This window comes from Hyaena hyaena, unplaced genomic scaffold, assembly GCF_003009895.1.
Source record: "Hyaena hyaena isolate Hyena2069 unplaced genomic scaffold, ASM300989v1 scaffold_766, whole genome shotgun sequence".
Lineage (NCBI taxonomy): Eukaryota > Metazoa > Chordata > Mammalia > Carnivora > Hyaenidae > Hyaena > Hyaena hyaena.
The window spans coordinates 735677-760613 of NW_024081398.1; the positions used below are offsets into that span (position 1 = coordinate 735677).

Sequence of the window (24937 nt, forward strand, 5' to 3'; positions counted from 1 at the left end):
ATGGCCGCCCTCACAGGTGAGAGCAGGCTCCACCCACTCTGCGGAGGGCAGATCAGAACAAGGTGAGGAAGGGGATTGAGGGGCACATCTGCACTGCCGGGTCTTGGGTTTTGGAATTGGACCAGGACTCATACCATTTGCTCACGTGGTTCTCAGACCTCAGGCTTGCGGATGGAAGATTGTGAGGCTTGTCCGCACAGAGAAACCCACAGTATGGATTACGCTTCCATAATGGCAGGAGGCAATGCCTCAAAGCAAACCTCCTTCCTCTGGAGAACCCTGATGGATATAAGCCACAAAGAATAATCTAGAACAATGAAAAAGATGACATGTTTGGAACAAGAGCATCTGGACTCCACCCAGCAGCATGGAGTCTGTGCTTTGGGGCTGGTAACCCTGCCGGGCATTCACCAGTAGGTTACAAACCTGTAAAGATCCCAACACGAGGTGAGGGTGTGAGAATCTGTGGTTGACACGTGGTTAGGAGAGATCAGTGCAGAGACTCAACATTAACAGCAGCGGTTCACGGGGTGTATTTGGGGACAGACTCTTCCCCTCTCTGTTTTTGGAAGACAAATGCCCACTTTTTTGCATCTTCTTCAGTTTCTTTCAAAAGGTTTCTCTAGTTTTTGGTGTATAGATTTTTCACCTCTGGGGTTAGGTTTATCCCTAGGTATTTTATGGGTTTCGGTGCAATTGTAAATGGGATCGATTCCTTGATTTCTCTTTCTGCTGCTTCATTATTGGCATGTAGAAATGGAACCGATTTCTGTGCATTGATTTTATATCTTGTGACTTTGCTGAATTCATGGATCAGTTTTAGCAGTTTTTTGGCAGAATCTTTTGGGTTTTCCATATGGAGTGTCATGTCGTATGCGAAGAGGGAAAGGAAGAACAGTGAGTCGGCACAAGAAAAGGACAATACCTGGGCAGGAGTGCTGACCGCCACGCACGCTCTCTGGGCCACAAGCCTCTTACCTGCAACGGCAGCAGTCACCCCATCAAGGAGGGTTGTTGGAGGATTGAATGAGACCTTCTAAGAAATGCCTGTTGCAAAGAAGGTATATGATCAATGGTAAGTTTAATCCTGGATCATTGTTACCATTTTCATAATGGGAAGTATTGTCTCTCGTAGCCATCCCCAAACCAACCCATCAGGAAGTCTCCAGTGAAGGTACCCGGGTTGCTCCCGCTACATTCTCCGTGCTGGGTGCCCAAACCCAGGCACACACAGGACCCTGCGTGCCTTCATCTACACTCATCCAGTCTTCAGAGAGAATTTCAGTCAGTACTCTTGGGTCTAACAACAGATACTGACTCTGGATCCCTTCTCAAAAGGGGGATGCTTCACTGGAAGTATATTAGGGACTCGGAAACTGGGGGAATGAGACTTAGAAGATGAGTAGGAACAAATGGGGGCCAGCATCCCAAACATCGGGAGCCACAGCAAGTGTCCTGTGACACAAATGTGTCCCAGCACGCTGCCCCGTCCACGTTCCTGGCCCCACAGCCACCAGCAAATTCCTGGGCTAGAGGTCTAACTGGCCGAGCCCAAGTGGCAAGCCCACCACAGGCTCAGGAACAGGGGATGAAGAGTCTCCTTCCTGGGGCTTTTAAAATGAGAGGCTGCGCCACACCCACCAAGCACGTATGTATGTCAGGTGAGTCCAAATGCCTATGGGAAATGTGTGGTACCCGAGACATCACATAAGTAAGTAAACAAGAATGTGCTGAAGACAGTAACTGAGAATCTGACCAACTGGCCCACAGCCCAGCTTCCCCTCTTAAATTTCAGAGATTGCCCTTGCAGATAAAATTCTTTAAACTTCTACTTTTTAAAATTTCTTCATCTTAACCTCATGGGAACCCCCATTACCACAACTCTGACATCACTTTCTGGGCACTAAGCTTCTCCAAATCAGTGAGTGGTACCATGTGTATTCCCATCTCTACCCCTGGACATTTGCATGAAAGGGCCATGGTCGGGCTGATTCCAGCTCCACAAGTAAGTGAGATGATTTGCCAACAGCCTGCCCTAGCACCACACCCTCTCACCCTCTACAAGCACACAGCTGCATGCACTGCATTCCTTTCCTGCCTGTGAAACTTGGACATTAAAAGAACTTGAGTCTCAGAAGTTCTGGGTTCTATATGTTCTAATTACAGACATATTTCATTAACCAGTTCAAATATTTCATTGACTTTGTACTTTTTACTCTGAAGTGGGAGATTTTTTTCTTTAATTAAAAGTGTTTTGTGGTTTGTAAAATCAATACACTTGCTGGGGTGACTCACTCTAACATAGGAGAATCAATTTCTTCTTGTTTCTTTCTTAATTTACGCTATTATTAACTTCCATAGACCAATAATGACCCCAATCCAGCTCTTGCTCAACACACATGGTGAGATACATTTTGTTTTTAATTCTTGAGTTCTTCAAGGTAGGAACTCTACCCCATTGCCAAAGACTGGACAAGAGGACCAGCTTAGGAAATCCTCCAACTACCTGACCCTGAGAAGTGTCTCTGGGGACGTGCAAGAGCCCTGCATTCAGATGTCACTGGATGGATGGCAAGGGAGACGAGAAAGAGCCCTTGGACCCTGTCCTTCCCCCTCAAGCAGAGCACTGCCTTGGAGAATAGATGGTTTATTGTTCTTTGTCTCTTTGGTGTGACATTTTTTCCCCAACCATAACCCACTCCACAATGGAGAGAATATGCAGAAGGGGTTAGCACAGAAGGAGTTCAGAACCATTGAGCTCTGTAGACAAAGAGATTCTCTGTCAAAGAGATGAGGGCTCATCATGTCAAGGATGAGGACGCTGTAGGACAAGGGGCTTCTTTTCTTTCTTCTTCAGACCAAGTCTCCTTCAGGAAGCTTCCCTCATTGGCCTCCGACCACGTCTCTCTTTTTTCCTCCCCTGCTTACTCCACCACATGCTGACACAGAGCCAAGGGCAAGGCAGTGACAGAGTTGTCCTTTCCTATTTTGTGCCCTTTTGAAGAATACTGTCCTCTCATCCACTCATTCATTCACTTACCTGATCTGTGTTTAAGCCACTTCACTCAATACTATGTGTGGACCCTGGGGTGGGGGTGGGGGGCAGGGATATAAAAATCCTACTGCATACATATTCTTTTGGTTCACATTGTTTGCCCACATGGGGTTTATTGTTTAAATTAGTTGCAGTTAGGAAGTCAGGGGATTTCACACAAAAATCTATTTTTGAGGCTTCTCTTAAAAAATTGGAAAATCAGATAACAACAGATCTTCAGACTTGGTAACGATACCATAGTTGAATATCTGGCTGCTTTCAAATGCAGCGTGTATAATCCAATTGACCACAGTCTCTAACATTCCCCATTGTCTCCCCGAATCTGAAGCTGGGTGACAAGCTGCCATATATTCTTTCAAATAGTCAATTATTTTACTTATAGTAGATTTGAATAAAGAGTGACTTTTTACCCACGTCTCTACCAAAAGTGGGAAAACAAAAGATAGAATGAGAACTTGTAGTTTCAAGAAAGAGATAATTTCTTCCTGAAAGTAAAAAGTAGTCCTAAATAAATATGCAAATAATGTGTACTTTTGTCAGTGAAATACAAGTAAAGATACTATTGTGAAATTAATTATAGTAAGAATGATGGTTCGAGAAAGATGGGTACTAAAGTACTTGAACTAAAAACACAACTGAACTTGAAACAGGGCTTTTTTGTGTGTGTTCCTAAATTAAATATTGGCCACTGGAGAATGCAGCTGTGTGTTTCATAAAAATCAAGAAGTCTTCCAAGTGCTAACACTCTCATAGATGGCAAATCTATAAAAGAATGTCTCCTGAGGCTAAAAATATTGTGTTTCCTGAAGAGAACCAAGCACAGGCTGATGTTCAGGAAGTTGAAAAGTATGGTTAGAACTGAAAGGCTAAGTATACGAAAATTTCAATTAAGTCATGGAATTTTTCTATGGCAACTTATGAGATTATAAGCTTAAATAATACTATGTGGAGTAACTGCATTCATTTCAACATCATTAAGAATTAAGATGGGACTTTGGTTATGGTGCCTACAGTGTATTGAGGTAAATCATGTCAGACACTAATCCCATATAACAAACCACCCTGAAACTTAATGAGCTAAGTCAACAACCAGTTATTTATCTCAGGATCCTGCAGTTGGGCAGCGGTGAGCTGATTTGTCTGGACTCTCTGATGTCAGCGGAAGGATGGGTTTGGGCTGTCTGGCTTGTGATGGACTCACTTGGGGTGGCTCAGATGGTGGGGTCCTCTCCCATGGTTTTTTATCCCCAGCCAAATTAGTCTGGGCTTGGTCACATGGCACCTATTGTTCGCCAAACAGTGAAGGCAGATGTGTACAAACATCTGGAACTTGCACAGCATTGCTCCTGCCCCTTCTATTGGCCAAAACAAGTCACAATGCAAGACCACATTCAAGATGTACAGAAGCAGATTCCCTCTTTGTGAGAGGAGCTACCAAGTCACATTATAAGGTCATTCGTGCAGGGAAGGGAAGCATGTATGGCCATCTTTGCAATTTGCTGTAAGTCTTGCAAAGTGGAATACAGCCCGGGCAAACATAGCCAACAGAATGTAGATATGTTCCTACATTGGTCAGTGCTGACACTGCACTTATTAGAAACTGAAACTCAAGATGGCAATGTTTCACAGCGATAGGGAACTTAAATCCCGCATTATATCACTCACCAGAGATCAGTCTGTGCTAAAAAGTTAGCAAAGGAACACATCTCACACTCAGCAATTAAAACCATCAACTAGACGTGACTGTGAGATTAAAATATCAAAGAGATTAGCTCGTTACCTGAGACTAAGACACAGGGCACCTCTTCATGAAGTTCAAGAGCCGTGCTTGTCACATGGCACCAAAGGGACTAGAAAGAAAGTAACTTGCTCTCATCAGCTGAGGAGCAGTCTGGCCTTCGCTCCCCGCCAGAGATTAGGTCAAATACGTGACCCTTTTAGCAGATGATACGATCCATTTAAACACTAACCATTCCTCAGAGAAGCATTCATTAGGAATTGCCCCAAATTAGGATTCTACTCACTGAAATCAGTTTCTAAAAACATGTGGGAGCTCCCGCGTGACTCAGTCAGTTGGGCATCTCATTCTTGATTTTGGCTCAGGTCATGATCCCAGGGTAGTTGGATCGAACCCCACCTTGGGGGCTCCACGCTCAGTGCAGAGCCTGCTTAAGATTCTCTCTCTCTCTCTCTCTCTCTCTCTCTCCCTCCCTCTCTACAATAAAATTTTTAAAAAGAAATAAAAAGGGTGGATTGAACTGCATAATCCAAAATCGTGAAACTGAAAAGCTAATTTGGAAAATGAAAATCTGAAAATAAACCAGCATGGTTAAATTGGCCTTTGCCAATTAATATGATGGTGGGTCCCAAAAGCCATAAATAGAAACGATTGAAGAGTCAGGTGATATGGAACCAAACGGCACATATGGCAGCATGGGAATGCCAGAATTATATGCATCTCAGACACAGCTCTCCTAAATATAAAACCTGCCATTCAAAGTTTCTACCCATGATCAGAAGCACTTATAAACTTGTAAAACAACAAAACTAAACATTGCAAAACCATGAAACTGAATATTGTGACTGTTTAAAGTTTATAAAACTCAATTCTATGCTGCATATACACTATGAAATGTCCATTCTGATACTGATTTCTTGCTGTAATGAACAATAAAGGAAAAATTAATAATTACATCTGCATTCCAATCTATTTTTTGAACTTGGATTTAAAATATAATCTCCAGTCTCATGTTTATGTTATGCAGCCCACATCTCCAATAGTTCAGTAAAAACAGTAGAACTTTGTTGCATTCTGGCAGTTGGTTTTTCTCACACCTCCCTTTCTTTACTCCACCTCGCCTGCCAACAGCCCTCAGGCTTTGATTTCACACCCCTCAAAATAGGCTGAGTCAGAATGAAAGAGATGCCAGGGGTACCAATCTATGAGAAACAATTAAACTAGAGTAAATTGGTAAAATGTAAACTTGCCCCATTCCCATAAAGTAGAGAACACCCTATAGTGTAATTTTTTTAATGTTTATTTATTTGAGGGAGAGAGAGAGAGAGTGCATGCATGCATGAGGAGGGGAGGGGTGGGGGAGCAGAACCTCCAAAGCAGGCTCTGTGCTGACACCCAAGAACCCAGTGTGGGGCTCAAACTCATGAACAGTGAGTTCATGACCTGGGCTGAAGTCAAATGCTTAACCAACTGAGCCACCCAGGCGCCCCTCCAGTATAATTTTTTATATGATGCCTCTCCAAATCCTTCTCTCTGTTGAGGTTTTTGTGGTGTGCGTTTCCAGCTAAAAATGAGTAGTCACAGGGGCGCCAGGGGGGCTCAGTCGGTTAAGCATCCGACTTCAGCTCAGGTCATGATCTCGTGGTTCGTGGGTTCTAGCCCCGCGTTGGGCTCTGTGCTGACAGCCAGCTCAGAGCCTGGAGACTGTTCAGATTCTGTATCCCCCTCTCTCTCTCTGACCCTTCCCTGCTCTCTCTCTCTCTCAGAAATAAATAAAACATATTTTTTTTTATATTTTTACTTATTTCTAGGAGAGAGAGACAGAGGACAGCATGAGCAGGGGAGGGTCAGAGAGAGGGAGACACAGACTCCAAAACAGGCTCCAGGCTCTGAGCTGGCAGTCAGCACAGAGCCCGACGCGGAGCTCGAACCCACGAACCGCGAGATCATGACCTAAGCAAAAGCTGGACGCTTAACCAACTAAGCCACCCAGGCGCCCCAACATAAAATTTTTTTAAAAGTGGTTAGTCACAGATGAAATTTGGAAGCCAAATGCAGTTTAATGTTGTTGGCCAGTGGTTGGGTGATTTTACTTTGGTGCTATCAGGGAGCAAGAAGTCCTGTCCCCTTCGTGTAAGACTAAGGTCCTTCTACCCGGACTAAGAGTCCAACTGATGTGAGACAGATGCACAGGAGAATATAAAATTTAATAGCGTTTATAGGGGGAATCCACACAGACACAGAAATTCCTACGACAGTTGGTCAAAATGAGGGCCGTACGTCACCCTGAACTAAGAAGGGGACAGGGGCCTGGGACTTCCGAGGGAAGGAAAGTAGTTAACAGGGCGACAGGGAGAACAGATGTCTGGTGATTAGATGTTTGCCCTGCCAGACTGATGGGTCCCTCAGATCGAATTTATCTCTGCTCAGAACTCTCATTCTGGGAAAGACCCCAATTTTGAGTCTTCTGGGTGGTTAAGGGAGGAAAAAGTTTCTTTGGAACGTCTAGGGTATTGATTCCCTTCCTCTCAGAAAACAACCTTTACACTAGAGCAGCCCCACCTTGGAACAGCCTGCCTTCAGCCCCTACAGTATTATTTTTATTTTATTCATTCATTCATTCGAGTATAGTTGACATTCAATGTTACAATAGTTTTAGATGTACAACATAAGTATCGAAATTTTAAATTATTTAATATATTAACCTCCAGTGAATTTTCAGATTTGGGAAATCACAACGTTGAACTAAAAGTTATAGCTTAAAACAATTTTTATTTTGCTGATTCTTTTTTTTTGAAATGTATTAGCCAACGGAAGAGAAATAGTAAAAAAAAAATCGATTTCTGCTGTTGGAGAGGAAAATTTCTTTTTTTTTTATTTTTTTTATGTTTTATTTTTATTTCTAGGAGAGAGAGAGACAGCGTGAGCAGGGGAGGGTCAGAGAGAGAGGGAGTCACAGACAGAAAGAGGTTCCAGGCTCTGAGCTGGCAGTCAGCACAGAGCCCGACCCGGGGCTCGAACCCACGAACTGCGAGATCATGACCTAAGCGAAAGTCGGACGCTTAACCGACTAAGCCACCCAGGCACCCCAATTTCTTATCTACCCTTCAAGATTCTTCTGACTGGTCTAAGAATTGAAAGGATATGAGCCAGATTAACGGGAGAAAATAAACTTTAATGACATGCATAGGGGAAATCTACATAAATGAGACTCCAAAGACGTTGGACAAAATGAGGTATTTATGTCATTCTGAACTAAGGTGAACTAAGGGCTGGGTTTTGGAGGGAAGGAAAACAATGAACAGGAAGATGGGAAAGTAAATGTTGGGTAAACAAATGTCTGTGGGGCCGCCAGCAGCCATGGGACACAGAGGGGAATTCTAACACAGGCTTCACTCAGCTGCTCCCTGCCTACCAGCCTGGTTTGTATTATTCTATGGTTCTCAGTGGTAATGGTTCTCTTCTTGGGCAGGTCCTCCTTCTAAATTCTTAGGGAGGGGGGTGTCAAAGTTTCTTTCTGAGTCTTTTGGGTTTTGACAGTTTTCAATTCGAAAAACTCTGCACGCCAAAGTGGCACATCTTGGGGCTACTCATTCTAACCCCCGCGCCGCCTATAAACAAAATCAGCGAAAAGCAGTATCTCCCTTTCCCTCCCAAATAAGTGTTAGGTACCCCCCCCCCACAACACCTGGCCTGGACAGTGGTGCAAATGGAGGCTCCGTAGTGTACATCTGGAGATAATTTATAACTCAACCTAGTGAACTAGTAAAGTGGGCTTTATCTTCTTGCCTTGACAAATAAAGCTGTGTTATGACCTGCTAGTCTAGGCTCAAATATAAAATTCTTGGGTGCTTTTGATTCCCTACAGAACCAGACAATTTAAGGAAAGTAGGCTCCTGGCCGCTGGCCCTGAGCCCACAGTGTCCTCCTTGTCTCCCCACCCGCAGCTCCACCTCACAGCCCAATACTTGTGGACGAGCCAGCCCTGCACTCAGTGCTGCCTTGGCCATCCTTCCCAGATGCCTGACCAACGCTCCTCAGTACTGGTAAGGTCACAAAAATCATAGAGAGGGTGAGAAACTGTTACAGACCAGAGGAGACCAAGAAGAGGTAAATGAAAGTCATGTGATATGTTGGATGGGATGATGGAAAAGTATATTAATGGAAAAATTGGTGAAATCTGAATAGAGAATGGAGCTAATACTAATGTACCGATCTTGGTTTCTGAGTTTTGACAAATGAATCACTACAATGTGAGGTGACAACATTCAGAGAAATGGAAACAGAGAAAAGGACACACAGGTACTTTCTCTACTGTCTTTGCAACTTTTCCTGAGTCTAAACTTATTCTGCCATTTAAAGTTCATTTTTAAAAGGTAGAGTTTAGGGGCACCTGGATGGCTTAGTCGGTTAAGCGTCCGACTTTCGCTTAGGTCATGATCTCACGGTTCGTGGGTTCGAGTCCCGTGTCGGGCTCTGTGCTGACTGCCAGCTCAGAGCCTGGAGCCTCTTTCGGTCTGTGACTCCCTCTCTCTCTGACCCTCCCCTGCTCACGCTGTCTCTCTCTCTCCTAGAAATAAATAAAAATAAATAAATAAAAAATAAAAGGTAGAGTTTAGGGGCACCTGGGAGGCTCAGTCGGTTAAGCGTCAGACTTCGGCTCAGGTCATGATCTCATGGTTCGTGGGTTCGGGCCCCACATCGGGCTCTGTGCTGACAGCTCAGAGCCTGGAGCCTGTCTTCAGATTCTGTGTCTCCCTCTCTCTCTGACCCTCCCCTGCTCTCTCTCTCTCTCTCTCAGAAATAAAAAAAAATAAAAAAATAGAAGGTAGAGTTTTGAACATTGTATATGAAAAAGATCAGAATTTTCAGTTTCTTACATCATCACTGAATACAAGTATTACTGTATCTGTTAATATAAAATCTGAACGCTGCCCCTGATTAATCAAGTCATTGCCTAGTAAATTGTGGAAGGTGCAAGTCATAGCCGATGGTGGAAAATGAAACCACAATTTTGGCACAAATAACTGAAGCATTCATGAACACAACAATAAAAAATAGCCCTTGACTTATTTTAACTCTTTAAACTTTTATTTATTTATTTATTTATTTATTTTAATGTTTACTTTTGAGAGACAGGCAGACTTCAAGTGGGGCAGAGGAGAAAGACAGGGAGACACAGAATCAGAAGCAGGCTCTAGGCTCTGAGCTGTCAGCACAGAGCCCAATGTGGGGATCAAACTCACAAAAACTGTGATATCATGACCTGAGCCAAAGTAGGATACTTAATGGACTGAGCCACCCAGGCACCTCAAAAGTTTTGATATTTTTAGACGGTGGTTATAAACATGACTCACTTGTTTCCACAACTTCTATAATGTCATAAATGTAAATTTTAATTTGCTCATTGAAATTCACTCAATTGACAGAACTGATCCAGAAACATGGGAACAGAAGACAGGAATTCAACTTCCCCTCAATTCTTAGTCAATCAACAATAATTGAATTTTCAACTTAGGTAAACTATTGTTGGTCGAATACCACTTGGATCATGAAGTGCTTTCCAGTTCACGGTCCTAAAATAGTGACAGTGACATTGAGCATTTGCACAGTGACCAGCACTGGCTCACAAGCTCTATGTCATTATTGCATTCATGCATATATCAATAGTAACACCACCCCCAAAGTGGATATTATTTTCACCCCCTTTGTAGCAATGCTGAGATGTAGGCCTGAGGAGGCTAACTCAGTACCTGACCAAGGTCACATAATGAATAAGACGCACAGCTAGAATTCGAAATGAAGGCAACTGAGACAGAGTACAAAGTCAGGGGCTAAGTGATGAAGGACTGAATGCCACCTTGACATCCAGTGTGTCCCCATAGTGTCCCCTATGGCTGCTGTGGCTCTTACAACATTTTGTATGTCTTTAAAATAAACGTATTTAGGGGCACCTGGGTGGCTCAGTCGGTTAAGCATCCAACTTTGGCTCAGGTCATGATCTCACAGTTCATGGGTTCGAGCCCTGCGTCCAGCTCTCTGCTGACAGCTCAGAGCCTGGAGCCTGCTTTGGATTCTGTGTCTCCCTCTCTCTCTCTGACCCTCCCCTGCTCAAGCTGTCTCTCTCTCAGAAATAAATAAAACATTAAAAAAATTTTTAAATAAAATAAATGTCTTTAATTCATCTTATACTTCTAAGGTCATGGACATTGCCTGGAACACAAGTATTGTTCAGTACAAGCCCAAGTTAGAGAAAGAAGCTGTTATAGGCTCATAGAAAAATGTTATATTAGAGCAATACAGACCAGTCATATTTCATTCTCTGTCTGATGTCTTCCGCTCACAGGAGGATCAAGGGTCACTGAATCACAGATTCTTAGGATGGAGATGATGGTGGTGGTGAGCGCCGTCCACCTTTGTCCATGGTCATCGCTCAGTCCCGGAAAGACACCTTCCCAATTTGTGTGTTACTTCTCCTGAATGTCCTCTCCTGGTTCCCCAGAACTGGGTTAGATTTCCCTCCTACTGGACTATCAGGGCACTTTTCACTCTGTGTTGAACTCCCGTTTGGCTCTTCTTGCCCCACTGCCACGAAAGCGTGCTGAGTCTTGCTCACACTGGACTTCCAGCAACCGGCCTCCTGTATAACATACAGCCAGAGAATCAAGATGCATTCGTCAGGATATTCCTGTAACAGGTTTTAGACTCCAGAACCCTAAGTTGAAAATTTGGCAGCCCGTTCTCGGGGAAGAGCGAGATGGGGCTATAATTTATTCTGCAGTCCACCTGCTGATCGGATCAAAGTTTGTAGCTTCCTCAGAGATAAATGAGTCAGGCTATTTTCATATGCATCAGACAGAGCACGAGTTGTCTTCTGATTCAGATGCTTCAGCATATGTGGATGGTCAGCCGGAGGTGGTCCAGCCAAGGCCTCTGAGGTCAGGCGAGTGCATTTCTGCATTGAAAGAGAACTTCTCCAGCTCTGGACCCCAATTCAGGGATATCCCTGGATTATGTGAATCACAACAGGTCTGCCATCTTGCCCGGCATCTGGCAGCAGAGAGAGAATGTGTTGCATTTTCCTTGGAAGACAGCAGCTGGAAGGTTCTGAAAACATGACAACTAAAGCTTTGAGGAACCTTTCATACCATGATGTCAGAGCGGTACCCACGGTGTTCGGCTAGATAGTGACTTTCATCATTGGGATTCTCTCGCCCTCAGTAATGTGCTGCTGGTATTTTAAGAAACATCCCTGTACTTCCTCTTTTCACTTTGCTACCACAGCCGGCTACACTCAGAGGTTGCACTCACTCCCCAGCGCCAGGACCACCAGTCCATCTGTCCGCAAGCTGCCGTTCGTCAGCATCCCAGGGCACACCTCCATGCTCCTGTGGGCATCTCTGCTGCTCCTCGGTAAGTGGTGGAGAAGCCTCTGCTCTAGGAGGAGGTCGAGCCTCTCCCCAAGCAAAAGGCCTCCCCTCTGGGCTGCTGAACAAATGGATTTTACTCCTATTTCAGAATAGCAGGAAATCAACAAAAGGGGAAGATATTGATTGAATGGTATTGGGTGGGGGGGTGGGCGGGGAGATGGTTTCCAAAAGTGTGTTCGTCACTTGGTTTTAATTGCCTGCAAAAAATCCCTCCTACTCCAGAAGCAGGCCTATTTTGCCATGTAAAATATCTAGTTAGATTCAGTTACCTCCCTGATCACATAAGCCCTGAATCGGTGTGAAGGGAACATGTCCTAATCGTGAGCTGATGTAGAAATGAGTTTCTGCAGGGGCGCCTGGGGGCTCAGTCGGTTAAGCCTCTGAATTCGGCTCAGGTCATGATCTTGCAGTTCCTGGGTTCAAGCCCTGCATTGGACTCTGTGCCGACAGTTCAGAGACTGGAGCCTGCTTCGGATTCTGTGTCTCCCTCCCTCTCTGCCTCTCCCCTGCTCATGCTCTCTCTCTCTCTCTCAAAAATATTTAAAAATTAAATAAAAAAAAGAAATTAGTTTCTGCTGAGAATAGTTTTTTCCCTCTCTGAATCCTACAATCATGTCCTGCTCTGAAATTTGCAAAAAAGCATGAGAGGAGAGGAAATAGATGGTTTTCCTTGGGTTCCCGCCCCCAACTCCACCTCTGTACTATTTTTCAATATTTGTGCAAGTGAGGTAGCAATGTCCTAGAAACGGGAGCCAAGGAGCTAAAGCCCAGTAAGTCATTTGTGCACTAAGTATTTATTAAGCTAGTTTCTTGCTCCCAGCTGCATCTCCAGACCCTAACTAGGGGAAGAGTTATTAGTGCAGCTGGCACATCACGGGAACTTGGTAAATAGTGAATAAGGGGTATATTGGGCTGGGCACTGGGGAGAACACAGGACACGGAAGACACAGTCTCTGTCCCCAAAGCCTGACACTCTGATGAGGAAATCAAGGTACACATGCAAAAGCATTTGGCTTGAAAACAGACACAAAAATATTACACGATGAATCACAAGAGAATGTGTGGTGATAGTTGTTAATTCTTGCTGATAGTAATTCACAATTGATCGCTGAGCCCTGACCATGCCAGACACTTTTCTAAGAATATCCCTTGTGTGAATCTACCCAAGCGTCTAACAGTCCGTGAGCTGGAGCTGCTATAAATCCCATTTTGCAGATAAGGGAGCCAAGGCGCAGAGACGGTCTCTTGACCTTAACCTCCACACGGTGGCAGTCAAGGGTCAAGTCCACACTCACAGGAACCACAGGGCTGGCGGCTGTTAGCCCCACTGCGTATCTGATTTCCAGTCTCAGCGAGCTGTGATGACTCACTAGAGCCTAGAGCAGAGTGAGGGCCTGCAGCCCCGAGGTTTCTGAGAAGGCTTCATGGAGGAGGTGGATTTCATCAGGGTGTCAGTGCACGGTGTGACCGCCTCTTCTTGGTACTGAAGGAAAAACCCTTCCGGGCAAGGAGATGGTGAAGCCAAGTCTGAGCAGCAGCCACACCAGGCTCACGTTTATTTGTGTTTTTTTAATGTTTATTTATTTTTTATAGAGAGAGCACGAGCAGGGGAGGGGCAGAGAGAGACGGGGAGCCAGGGGATCTGAAGCAGGCTCTGCGCTGACAGCAGAGAGCCCCATGCGGGGCTCAAACTCACAAACCCTGAGATGATGACCTGAGCCAAAGTTGGACACTCAACCAACTGAGCCTCCAGGCGCCCCACCAGGCTCATGTTTAACAGATGGTGGCAGCAGCCAGTGACGGAAGATTTGCTAATTTAACCCACTGAAACAAGACTCTGAGGTCACTAGAAGGGTCCCCACGTTGCAGATGAGGAAGGGGATGTATGGGCTTCCATAGCCTGCCCAGCGCGGCACCCCTAAAGTCCAGACCTTCTTCCGCCCACTCTCCAGCCGCCACGGTGTCCCCTGGCTTCTCTGGGTGGCGGAGCTGGCGTGCCTCTTCTGCCCCCGGCTGGAGTGGGGCCCTGGAGGGGGGCTCTGTGGGTGGGAGGGCTCCGCCCATGCCTCGTGCTGACCTTCACCCTCACCTCTCTTTGCAGCTCCAGTCGGCGGACAGCTTGGTAAGTCAGTCTCCTTTTTCTTGTCTCTTTTCCATGTCTAAATGTTCTAGTGACTGGGCTCCTCGTGGGATGCTCATTAGAGGAGGCCTGACCCCTGCACTCCCGTCCTGAGGGCTACAGGCAGGGAAGCACCACTCTGTGCAACGACTGACCCCCTGAGCTGAGGAGTCATGCCCCCAGGTCAGACCTGCCATCGTGTCAGATGAACAGGGCAGGGTCTGGGATGCACGTCACAGAGGTCAAGGAGGGGCATGCCCCACCTGGTGTCCGGTGCTGGCCAGCCTGACAGGGTGCACAGAAGCCTGGGAGGGAAGGCTAGACATGGGCCGAGACCTCAGTGAGGGGTGGCCGGGATGCAAACAGCTCTGCGTTTCCACCTTTCCTAGCCCAGCACAGCACTGCCCCAACCATGAGCGAGCACGCCACCCCAAAGCCCAGCAGGCTTGTGTAGACGTCTTCCCGGAAATAGCTCAGATCATGACGCTTTTGAGCGCCCGCCCTGCTGGTCAGCAGGAAGACCAGCCTTCTGGGGAGCTGTGTCTAGGTGTCCCGGTAATCCCTGAAAATCCCTGAGTTCATCCAGACCACTGAGTTCATGGGGGGGGGGGGGGGAGGATCGCTGTCATCCAGCCCCCACCAGCAGGAGCCAGGGCCCCCTGATGTACACTGTCCCTTGCAGTTCCTGGGCCTGTGGCCGTCCCCCTTGTTCAGGGGACACAGACCGTCTCCCACAAACCCCTGCCTAACTGAGAAGAGCTTGTCACTTGACTAGACTTTGCTAAACCCTCTGGGATGGAGAAAAAAAAATACAGAAAGTGTCTCAGATCAGCTACTAGATGTGGTTAAGCTCATTAACTCAGTCCAAACCTCATGAGGCCCTGACAAGGTACGGCTTCTCTGAGCATGTAGCGGGGGCAGGCACCTTCTGAGGACCAGTGAGGGACCTGGCTGCACACACAGTAGGTTTCCCTTCCTCGGGTACAAGACTTCCTACCCCAGATACTTCCCAGGATCACAGTCAGAGGGACTTCTATCCACGGTCACTGCAAACATGGAAGATTCTGTTCCGTCCTCTAAAGAGAGACAGAAAATGTCTGCGGAAACACAAGAATGTTCGCATTACCAAATACAACATTCAGCTTCTCCATCTAAAACAAATGTTCCAGTTACTGTATAATTTTTGGCCCCCAACACGGGGAGAATATTTCCTTTACATTTGGGTGTAACTAAAAGATCTATTTGGGCATTCTCGCAGACAAAGGTAAGAATATTTAAAGTCTTAAAGCCTTAAAAAAGCAACCATCTGTATTTCCTTAAATATAGACAGTCCTTATCGGAGCATAAAGGCATTAAACACACACACACACACACACATACACACACACATCTGAAGTGATTCCACTTAAAATTTTATGGTAAATTGCATGCCCCCATCACTGAGACTTTCCTTTTGAAAAATGAAATAATGCCAATGGAAATAATCTGGTTTATTTTCTACTTCACCGAATTTAGATGACCTCAGGCAATTATGCAGAACAAACCTCGAATCTAATATCGATTTTTTAAGTGTGGTCAGGGCCCCAGCTTCGGGCATCACGACAGGAAGTTGGGGAAGGAGGAAGGTAACTCCAACTGCAAGAGGGCTCCCCCCACCTCCCACCCCCACCACACTCAGCTCCTTCCCCGTAGAGCCAAAACCACTCCCAGGGCCCCCACTCTCCTGGCTCTACTCCCCTGACCTCTCCTCACCCAGAACTGCACGGACCCTGCAGTAACCATTCCCAAAGTCATGAGTTCCCGCATCTCAGGCAGAATGTGAGAGGTCACTTTGCGATCACATCTCCTTCTGTAACACTCCGAGCTTAGCCCAACTGAACACCCATCTTGCAGCTGGGCAGGCAGCAGTGACAAAGGGGAAGAGAGTGCGAGTGAAGGTTTTCCATGGTGAGTGACACCTCAGGGAAGAAGAACATCTCTTTCCCCTTCGGTATATCATTGGGAGCCGCCAATTGAACAGACAAAAGACAGATTCACAGGAGAAAGATCTGTATTCCGCTCTTATGAGGGCGCACAGAAACTGCGAGCCAGGGAGGGGATTAAGACTTGGGGCTCAGATGCCATCTGAACAGGGAAAGGGCCGGGGAGGAGGGCACTTACTGGAAAACAAAGGGCTTTCAGGGAGGATACAGCGGCCCGTTGGAGAACAGAGGGCACATACAGTAGTTTCCTGACAATGTCTGTTTAGTCCTTGGTGATAAGGGTCCGTCACTCCCAGGAGGCGATTTATAATGGAGTCCTTCTGGGAGGCAGGAAAGTGTGTTCAGAATAGAAAGTATGTATAAAACCTATTCTGGAAAGCCTTCAGCTCAGCCTAAGTTTTCAGGCCACGGGGGTGCATGCTGGATCAACTTCAGTGACCAAACCACCCAACCTCAAAGCTACAAAACTCAAAAAATAAACACTCAGAAAGGAAGTGTGCCCATGGCAGTTTGTTATTGGGGAAATGTAAATAAAAGCCAAATTTTCTCCCAACCCAGAAATCTCCGCAGAGGGAGTAGGGACAAAAAACACTTGTTGTTGAAGTGTCAAGTCAGAGTGTGATGTGCATCTCAGGCCATCCACTAAGACATCACAAGGGCAGAGAGGAATCTCCACCCCTGACTCAGCTGAGCAGACCCACCGCCCCCCCAGACAGGTCCCAGGTCAAATAGTCCCTGGTCAGGAGCAAGATCCTGACAGCGCCTTCTGTCCACACAGCTCCTCTGAGCTCTATCTCAGTAACTGGGAAGACCACTGTGCGGGCTGAGTGGCTGTTGTCCACACCAGGGAAGAATGTGTCCACAGTCTGAGGTTGGGGCTGCTGAGGGTGTCGGAGCAAGGAGACACCTCTGCCCCTCTGCATTCCAAAAGCCGATGGCTCCCTCCTGAGCAGGACACTCCTCAGTTGTAACCCTGGCAAGTGTACAAAGATTCATATATACTAGGAAGAAATTTTTGGGGCGCCCAGGGGACTCATTCAGTTGAGCATCCAACTTTGGCTCAGGTCATGATCTAGCGGTTCGTGGGTTCGAGCCCCGCGTCGGGCTCTGTGCTGACAGCTCAGAGCCTGGAGCTTGCTTCAGATTCTGTGTCTCCGTCTCTCTCTGACCCTCCCCTGCTTGCGCTCTGTCTCTCATTCTTTCAAAAATAAATAAACATTAAAAAAAAAGAAAAGAAAAGAAAGAAATTCTTGGGGCGCCTGGGGGGCTTAGTCGGTTAAGCATCCGACTTTCACCCTCACCTGCTCCCGCTGTCTCTCTCTCCTAGAAATAAATTAAAAAAAAAAAACATTTAAAAAAAACAAAGAAATTCTTAAAGAAAAGGAAGGCAGAGAGAAGTCTTTTCCCTCATCTTCAACAGGGAGAATTCAACTCTTACTGTACCGTTTTCTTCACCACACTCTCCAGCTCCTGTGTGTCCACTGGGGTTCCAAAGATGCTAGGGCCTGATTTCATGCAAGGCTCGTATTCTGCTGTCATGAAAGCAGACCCTTGACTTTGGGGAGTGAGACTGGCTCCTGGCACTCACCTTCCGTGTGCTTCTGAGTATCACTTTCCCACACCTGCTTTGTGTCGGTAAAAATACAACTTCTCCATAACTGCATAATCAACCCCCAAATTCCTACAGTCCCTCCATCAACAGTACCCCCTCATGCCACACAGACATGCCACACAAATGCTCATCTCAGACAGGCGGCTGTCATAGGAGCCGGGGAGGGAGAGTCAGGAGGGACTGACCAAGGGCCCGGCCCGCATCACCGACCTTCACGGAGAGCCAGGCCTACTGGGGTCACCCTCTGGAAGGCCGGCCTGCCCCTACAGGCCACAGAGCAGCCACTGCACCCCTGGGAAAGGCGGACACGGCCGGGGGGCTTTCCTGGGGATCCCCCAGGCCGGGGCCTCGTGTCTGTCCCACACAGATGACCGCGGCGGGGACCACAGGTGTCTCCATCTCAGGCTCTGTCTCTTCCTTCCTCAGAAGCTGCATCCAAACCCGTGATCTCCCTCCACCCTCCATGGACCATCGTCTTCAAAGGAGAGACAGTGACTCTGACCTGCAATGTGTTTCACTTTCATGCACCAGAAAAAATAAGATGGTTCCTCTGGTACCTCGGGAGGAGAAAACTAAGTGAAACCCCAGAAAACAGCCTGGAGGTCCGTGATTCTGGACAGTACAGATGCCAGACCCAGGACTCGCTCCCGAGTGACCACGTGAGCTTGACCTTTTCTTCAGGTGAGCAAGAGGGTGAGCCAGTTAAAAGTCTACAAGCAGTTTCTGTGCGTCCTCACCCCCTGGAGTGAAGACCTGGGGCCTTCACTCCGCTCCAACCCTTGACCTCCGCGAACTCATTCCCCAGGGCCCCTCATTGTCCACAGGTGTTTTCCAAAGGACTGTTGATGTTGGACTTTTGTTGTCTAACCTCAAAAAGCAGACATCCCTATGCATTTACACAGCGGAGCAAGGAGTTCATTTCAGGGCATTTGAAACTGAGGGTGCCTTAGCCCCTGCCCTCAGGGCCGACCAGCCTCCTGAAGGACAAACAACAGGGACACGGATGCACTGAGCATGAAGGGGCCTCAGATGAGCTGGGGAGACTGTGTCCTCCCCTGTCCTGGCACCTGTCGCTTCTCTACTCCTACTGTCCTGCCTCGGGGGCACCCACTCTCTCCCTATCCTGCTTTGCCCACTCCACAGACAACGGTCTGGACCACCAGACAGGGACAGCACTGGGGGACAGGCAGTGGGTCCCTGATTCACCTTAGACAGAGGGGACAGAACTGACCTGTCATGTGCATCTGAAGAACGGGAGAAGGTCTGCCCAGGACCCCGTTCTCCGTCCCTCATCCCCCGGGGTTTGTGTCTGACGACAAGCCTGCTACAGAGTGAACCCCAGTGTGTGGTGACACTTTCTAGTCTGTTCTTCGGAATCTCCCCCAGCCCCAGTGACTCCCGCTCGGGGCCCCGGTGAGCAGGTGGTCTTTAAACATGTTTGGCAATGTCGGGGTCCAGCTCACAGTCACGTTAGACTCTTCATACTGCCGTTCTGCCCCCAAGTGTTGGGGGTGTGTCAGGGCGATGTGTCTGGGGTTCATTTACGAATTGTAGCTGAAGCAGGTCTTACGGATTTGGAAGGAAATAGTGCACCAGGGGCAGGAGACTAAGTCCTGAGAGAAAAGAAAGACTTGTGATTGAGCTGCACACAGAGGAGGGGGGTGTCCCTCAGTGCCAACTCCTGTCCCTGTGTGGTTTCCAGGCTTGCTCATTCTCCAGGCTCCACATAGCGTGTTTGAAGGTGACACATTGGTCCTGAGGTGCCGGACAAAGAAGGGAGAGACACTGACCTCTGTGAAGTACAGTTGGAATAGGAAAGTCATTTCCACGTCCAATCAAAGCCAGGATCTGTTGATACCACATGCAAGTTCAAACAACAGTGGCCATTACCACTGCACTGGATATGTGGGCAAAAGCTACATGCTTAGGTCAAACATCAAGGTTGTTCACATTCAAGGTAAACTTTCATTTCATACAGATTATAGATTTGCTCAGTAATGTCCAGGTGGGGAACCGGGCGTGACAGGGCACCCACACATGGTTGTCCCAACGCTGGATAAGGAGGGACGCGTGAGCTCCCTCTGGTAGGCAGAGCCCATGGGGCCCTTGCACTTGAGCTGGGGTGCGGAGGGGAAGACAGGGTCCACAAGTGTCTTGCCTCGTGTCTGAAGTTCCCCAGGACCCAGAAACCAAACCCGCCTGCCCCGGGGCTCCCAGGGCCACCCTCTGAGACCTTGGTTTGTCTCTTCTCTCTAGAACTATTTCCAGAACCAAAGCTGAAAGTCACCCCATCCCAGCCCACAGAGGGCAAGTCCGTAAACCTGAGCTGCGAAACTCAGCGGGTTCTGGAGCGGCCGGACACTGTGCTTCATTTCATCTTCTTCAGGGAGCACGGGGTCGTGCTGTCAGACTGGAGCCAGTCCCCGGAACTCCAGATCACAGCTCTCTGGAGACAAGACTCAGGAGTTTACGGGTGCGGTGCTGCTTCCGCCCAGGGCGTCCGCAAGTACAGCCTCCCGCTGCAGGTCTCTGTGCAGGGTGAGTGTGGGAGAGCCACGGGGTGGGGCTGGGGGAGATGCAGGGCTGTGGCTTCCCCCACCCCCACAAATGCTCCCTTCACACGTGCAGATGGGGACTGCCTCCCGATGGGGGCGGCTGACACTGAGAAGTGAGGTCCTGCAATAAAAGAACCACAGGGCTTCCTTTCCACCACCATTTTTCTAAAAACGCAGACTTCCTTCGGAACTCCAGCACCTTGATGTGATAGAGGTGGAGTTCGATGCAAGAGTTAGGGAAGACGAACATGAACAGACAACAAGGCACCCCGCTACTTTACTGAGCTGACATGATCTTGGGGTGAACTAAGGAGGGGATAAATATCAGCTTCCTCCTAATCAGTAGCAACAAAGAACGTGAGTGCCCGCGATGGGCAAAACACAAGAGAAGGGCACACACACGTACAAAGATAAATACAATAAGTGCCATCTCATCTTAGGCACCAAAGCAGAACTCCCAGACACAGGTGTGGTCCAGCCCAGTGCCCTGGCAGCCACCACCACTGTCACCTGTCACGGCAGACAATTCAGACTGCCGCCGGGACCTCAGACAAAACTCAAACGCTGCTTCGGGGAGAGCCAGGTTTTCTCTCTCCTGGGACCTCATGCATCAGGATAGATATAGGACATTTAGTGGGGTCCTCGGTCCAAACTGCACTGTCTGTGCACTACAATACCAGCACCTGCTGACAAGTGTATTTTTTTTTTTTAGTGTTTATTTATTTTTTTTTAAATTTTTTTTTTAATTTATTTCTAGGAGAGAGAGAGAGAGAGAGAGACAGCGTGAGCAGGGGAGGGTCAGAGAGAGAGGGAGTCACAGACCGAAACAGGCTCCAGGCTCCGAGCTGGCAGTCAGCACAGAGCCCGACGCGGGGCTCGAACCCACGAACCGCGAGATCATGACCTAAGCGAAAGTCGGACGCTCAACCGACTAAGCAACCCAGGAGCCCCAGTGTTTATTTATTTTTGACAGAGAGAGACACACAGAGCACGAGCAAGGGAGGGGCAGAGAGAGAGGGAGACACAGACTCAGAAGCAGGCTCCAGGCTCTGAGCTGGCAGCACAGAGCCCGATGCGGGGCTTGAACTCACAAGCTGTGAGATCATGACCTGAAGTCAGACGCTTAACTGACTGAGCCCTCCAGGCGCCCCATCCTAAACTCACATAAAAAGTGACCCCTTCCAACATGCCAGCTCCCCCACAGGCCCTCATCAGCCGTCTTGTGTCCACGCAGGGGTCCCCGTGTCCGGAGTGCTCCTGGAGACCCAGCCCCCGGAGGGCCGGGCGCTTGCCGGGGAGCCCCTGGTCCTGGTCTGCTCCGCGGCGGAAGGCACAGGGGACACCACGTTCTCCTGGTACCGGGAGGACACGGGGGAGAGTCTGGGGCGGAAACGCCGGCGCTCCCAGAGAGCGCAGCTGGAGATCCCTGCGGTGGGCGGCAGCCACGCGGGGGGCTACTTCTGCACGGCCGACAATGGCCTCGGCCTCGACCTCAGCGCGGTCCTGAACGTCACTGTCACAGGTGAGATTTCATCTCCTTTGTCCTTATTTATTGTCAGCTTCCTCTGGTTAGAGGTGGGCGTGGCCAGCACTCCAGGTGCAGGTTAGAGGTGGGCGTGGCCAGCACTGCTGCTGATTTTCCTTCCCCTGGTTTCACTTTGCCATCTTCCATTGCGATATAATTTCTTCGTGGGAATGTTAATAGTCAGGTTATGTGGGGGTATTGCTGGCAGGAGCCATTTCTCACCTGGAAACGACCTTACATGCTCGCACTGTGACTCACAGTGTGTTGATGTCAAAGAGCCGGGTTAGCTGGTTAACCGCGTTGCAAGATCGTCAGTGTCAAGGGCATGCGTTTCTCAGGGAGTCATCAGGGCACATCCGCGGTCCCGACAGGACCAGCCATCGGCCCTGCTCCATCCTTCCTGCAGGCTTGACCGTCTCCGGGCCCAGAATCAGCTCCCTGAAGCTAGCAGTCACGGGGGGGACTCAGGCCCAGTTACGTGCACTCAGGGGACTAGCCTGTCGGGCCCCACCATCTGGCCTCTGTCTCTCTCCCTTTGTCCCCAAGAAGCCACAGCGGCCAGGCCCCCACGCAGCCCCGTTGGCTCTGCCGAGCTTGGCTGTGTCCTTGGCACCCGAGGACGCCAGCCATTACCTACCAGGGGGGAGCAGGCTGCCTGCTGATATTTGCCAGATTCCTCCGCAGAGTTCCTTCCGGCAGCCAAATTGCTCTGACGAGGATGTACTGCCCTCCATGTTGCTGAAGTCATTCTGTCCCCATGTCACTCGACCCATCACCAGCTCTTGACCCAACTAGCCCTGCCTTCCATCTTGCACCACGTTCCTCTTTGACTCCCCAGACAGCCTGTTGTCCGTCCTCTGCCCGTTCGCCTGACACCCAGACTAGGTTTCCCTCACCGGGTCCTCCCGTATCTCCAGCTCTGAATGTCAGGCACAGAGTCTCTGTCCTTAGTCTCCAACGTCCCCTTCAGCCGAGACCTGTAGCCTGAGCTCAGAACCCATGCATCCAAGCACACGAACCAGCTGCTGCACCGGAATGGCTACTTGGCACCTTCGAACTGAATTCATCCAAAACCAGAGTTTCAGTTTTCATCCCAAACAAACTGTTCCTGCTTGGCATCGCGGGGGTAAACATAAAGCCCCACCTTCCTACTTGCTTAGGCCAAAACTCAGGCCCAACTTTTCTTTGTGGTTCGTCTTCCACATCTAATCCACCTGAGCATCTAATCCAGCTGGCTTTTCAGGATATGCTGAGACCTGGCCCGTTCCTAGCACCCCTGCGGCCACTACCGCTCAGAGCTGCCAATGCTCCATCCCTGGGCTGTGGCAGTAACACCCCCCACTGGCCTCCAGCTTCTGCATTGCTCTCCACAGCCCCTTCCCTGCACAGCATCAGAAGGAGACTCTACCTCATGCTGCTCTTCTGTACAAGGTCTCCCCAGGCTTCCCATCTCCTTCAGAGTGACAGCCATCGTCCACCAGGTCCCGCGGCTCTACAGGACTTGATTTCCCTCTTCCCTCCCCTCACTTCCTCTACTCCAGCCACCATGGCCCCCTGTCTCTTCCTCAAGCCTTCCAGTCACACTCCTGCCTCAGGTCCTTTGCACTGCTCTTCGAGATACCCTCATGCTCACCCCCATCTCCCTCAGTGAGACCTATCCAGTGAGACGTGCCCAAACCATGCTGGCCCTTCTTCTCTTGGGCCCCTGTGTCCTTCCTCGAAGTACTTACCCCCACCAGCCGTCTCCATGTCTGTCCCTTTCACTGCTCCTGTATTACCCTCATGAAGGCAGGTCTGTTTTCTCACCACTCTTGTATCCCAGTTAGCCCACAGTAGGCATTCGATAAACTCCTACGGAATGAATGGGTTCTACACACATCGTTGTAGGGACCACAGTAACGATCCCAGAAGATAAAGATAATATTGGCCTCTCCATTCTACAGAAAAGGACTATGAGGCTCAGAAAGGTTTGGTAATTTGTGTGAGGCCACAAAGTTCACACCTGCACACAATCATAAAGCTCCGCGAGCGGAGGGGCAGCCAGAGTCCTCTGCGGAAGTCCCCGCCGTCAGCCACCTGAACGGGGGAGGCGGTCAGCCCTGACAGAGCCGCGACCCCCAGCAGGCGGCTTAGCAGCTGTGGGAAGGGGGCACAGCCGGGGCCGTCCGGCTGCCGTGCAGTTTCCCCTCAGCTCCCTCGGGGCGCGCCCCGTGATCACAGGGGCCCTCCCAGGTCAGGGCTTCCCACCAACACATGCGCCGGGAGCATCTGCCTCCCACTCCGGAAATGTCTCCGTGAACAGCGCGAGTGGGTCTGGTCTGGCCCCCACGCAGACGGGCAGACACTGAGCCTGTGTCACGCTCATGGCATTTCTAGAGGGAGACGGGGCTAGCACGGCCGGAAGCCGCCGAGGGGCACCCCCCGAAGATGCGCCGGCCCTGATCCCCCAAGAGGCTCTGCAGGCAGGGCTCCTGTCCGAAGCAGGTGAACTTGGGGAGCCCAGAGGCCGCACTCCCTGAAGTGGGCAGGAGCGAGGCTGCTGGAAGCTCGGAGCTAAGTGTGGAGCCGCTCCTCTTCCTCTGGAGGAAAAGGTCAGTAGGAGGAGCCTGTGTCCTGCCCACGCGTGCCCGCACTGGCTTGCACGACTCTACAGGTGCCATCCTCTGCCAGGGAGACACACGCTCTCCCGAGTAAGCAGATGTCCAGGGTTCTGTTGACAAATGACTGAGCGGGAGCTTCTTACAAAATCTTTTGTATTCCCGGACCTTATGCAAAACCCCTGTGCTCAGAAATGGGAGAACTTTTGGCAGCAGAGAAATTCTGAAAGTAGCGGAGCACCGGGCTAAGGTGGGCGGTCTGTGCTCATGAGGTTTTCACCACAGAAATGCATTTCTCAAGGCCTGGAGGCCACAGTCTCAGCT

At 49.1% G+C, this 24937-nt stretch overlaps 1 protein-coding gene across 1 annotated transcript in view; it reads left to right on the plus strand.

The window, feature by feature from the left end:
* The window catches only part of FCRL4 (Fc receptor like 4), a 36680-nt gene continuing 11743 nt past the window's right edge, over window positions 1–24937 (plus strand). The window contains exons 1-7 of the mRNA XM_039218481.1: window positions 1–16; window positions 12078–12206; window positions 14325–14345; window positions 18363–18617; window positions 19639–19893; window positions 20193–20474; window positions 21726–22013. Coding sequence (XP_039074412.1) covers window positions 1–16; window positions 12078–12206; window positions 14325–14345; window positions 18363–18617; window positions 19639–19893; window positions 20193–20474; window positions 21726–22013 — 1246 coding nt within the window. The remainder of the gene's footprint in view (window positions 17–12077; window positions 12207–14324; window positions 14346–18362; window positions 18618–19638; window positions 19894–20192; window positions 20475–21725; window positions 22014–24937) is intronic.